Below are 1,143 nucleotides of genomic sequence, written 5' to 3' on the forward strand. Positions count from 1 at the left end.
GAGAGGAGGAGGAGAGGAGAGAGGAGAGGAGGAAGAGAGGAGAGAGGAGAGGAGGAGGAGAGAGGAGAGAGGAGAGGAGGAGGAGACGAGAGGAGAGGAGGGGAGAGGGTCAAGGGTTTAAATCCCGACGACTTTAACACAAACATAAAGTTCATAACTCTTCTTCATGTCGTATTAATATATTAGAGATGATGCAGCGAAGGACACATGAGAGAAACTTTCCTTTCCTTGTTTCCTATAATTCCTTACTAGCCTCCTTCCCTCATCGCTGCCTTGCTCCCTCAGATGATGTTCATGTTTGTTTCAGGAGGAGGAAACACCTTTCGGCTGCTGAAGAGTCTCTATGACAACGAGGTGGTGACGGAGATCAGGAGGAGAGTGATGGAGGTAACACACACACACACAGTAACACACACACTGTAACACACACTCGCACACAGCAACACACACACACTGACACACACACACATACACACACAGTAACACACACACAGTAACACACACACTGTAACACACACTCACACACAGCAACACACACACACTGACACACACACACACACACATACACACACAGCAACACACACACACACTCACACCCCCCCCCCCCCAGGACGGCGTCCCCTACATGGGCTCCAGCGCCGGCACCAACGTGGCGACCGTCAGCATCAACACCACCAACGACATGCCGATCGTCTACCCGCCATCCTTCAGCGCCATCGGACTCGTTCCCTTCAACATCAACCCGCACTACCAGGACCCCGACCCAGGCAGCCGCCACATGGGGGTGAGTCTCTCAACGTCCGGTCGCACCCAGGAGACAAACCTCCGGTTCCTTAAAGTGAAGTCAAAGCTTCATGTGTTAAAGCTGTACATATGCGTTAAGAGAGTTAGGGCGACTGTGGCTAAGTGGAGAGGAGGGCCGTCCTTCAATCGGCAGTTCGATCCCCGGCTCCGTCTCGTCGCATGTCGATGTGTCCTTGAGCAAGACACTTAACCCCAAAATTGCTCCTGTAGCTGTGCCTACGGTGTGTGAATGTGATAGAATCTAGAGTTTGGATAAAAGCATCTGCTAAATGACAGTAATGTAATAATGTAATGTAAAGCTGCATTCTCTCTAGTGTCCACCAGGGGGCGACTCCTCTG

At 51.4% G+C, this 1,143-nt stretch overlaps 1 protein-coding gene across 1 annotated transcript; it reads left to right on the plus strand.

Moving 5' to 3' along the window:
• Positions 1 to 113: 113 nt before the first annotated feature.
• LOC116380969 (alpha-aspartyl dipeptidase-like) lies at positions 114 to 906 on the plus strand (the record flags this gene model as incomplete). Its single annotated transcript, XM_031842774.1, has 2 exons — positions 114 to 387; positions 611 to 906. Coding segments are annotated over exons 1-2 (398 nt in total), but the record flags the coding sequence as incomplete, so codon positions are not given.
• Positions 907 to 1,143: the final 237 nt, after the last annotated feature.

The sequence above is a fragment of the Anarrhichthys ocellatus genome, unplaced genomic scaffold (genome assembly GCF_004355925.1).
Source record: "Anarrhichthys ocellatus isolate YVR2014 unplaced genomic scaffold, GSC_Weel_1.0 scaffold10203, whole genome shotgun sequence".
NCBI classification, from domain to species: Eukaryota; Metazoa; Chordata; class Actinopteri; order Perciformes; family Anarhichadidae; genus Anarrhichthys; species Anarrhichthys ocellatus.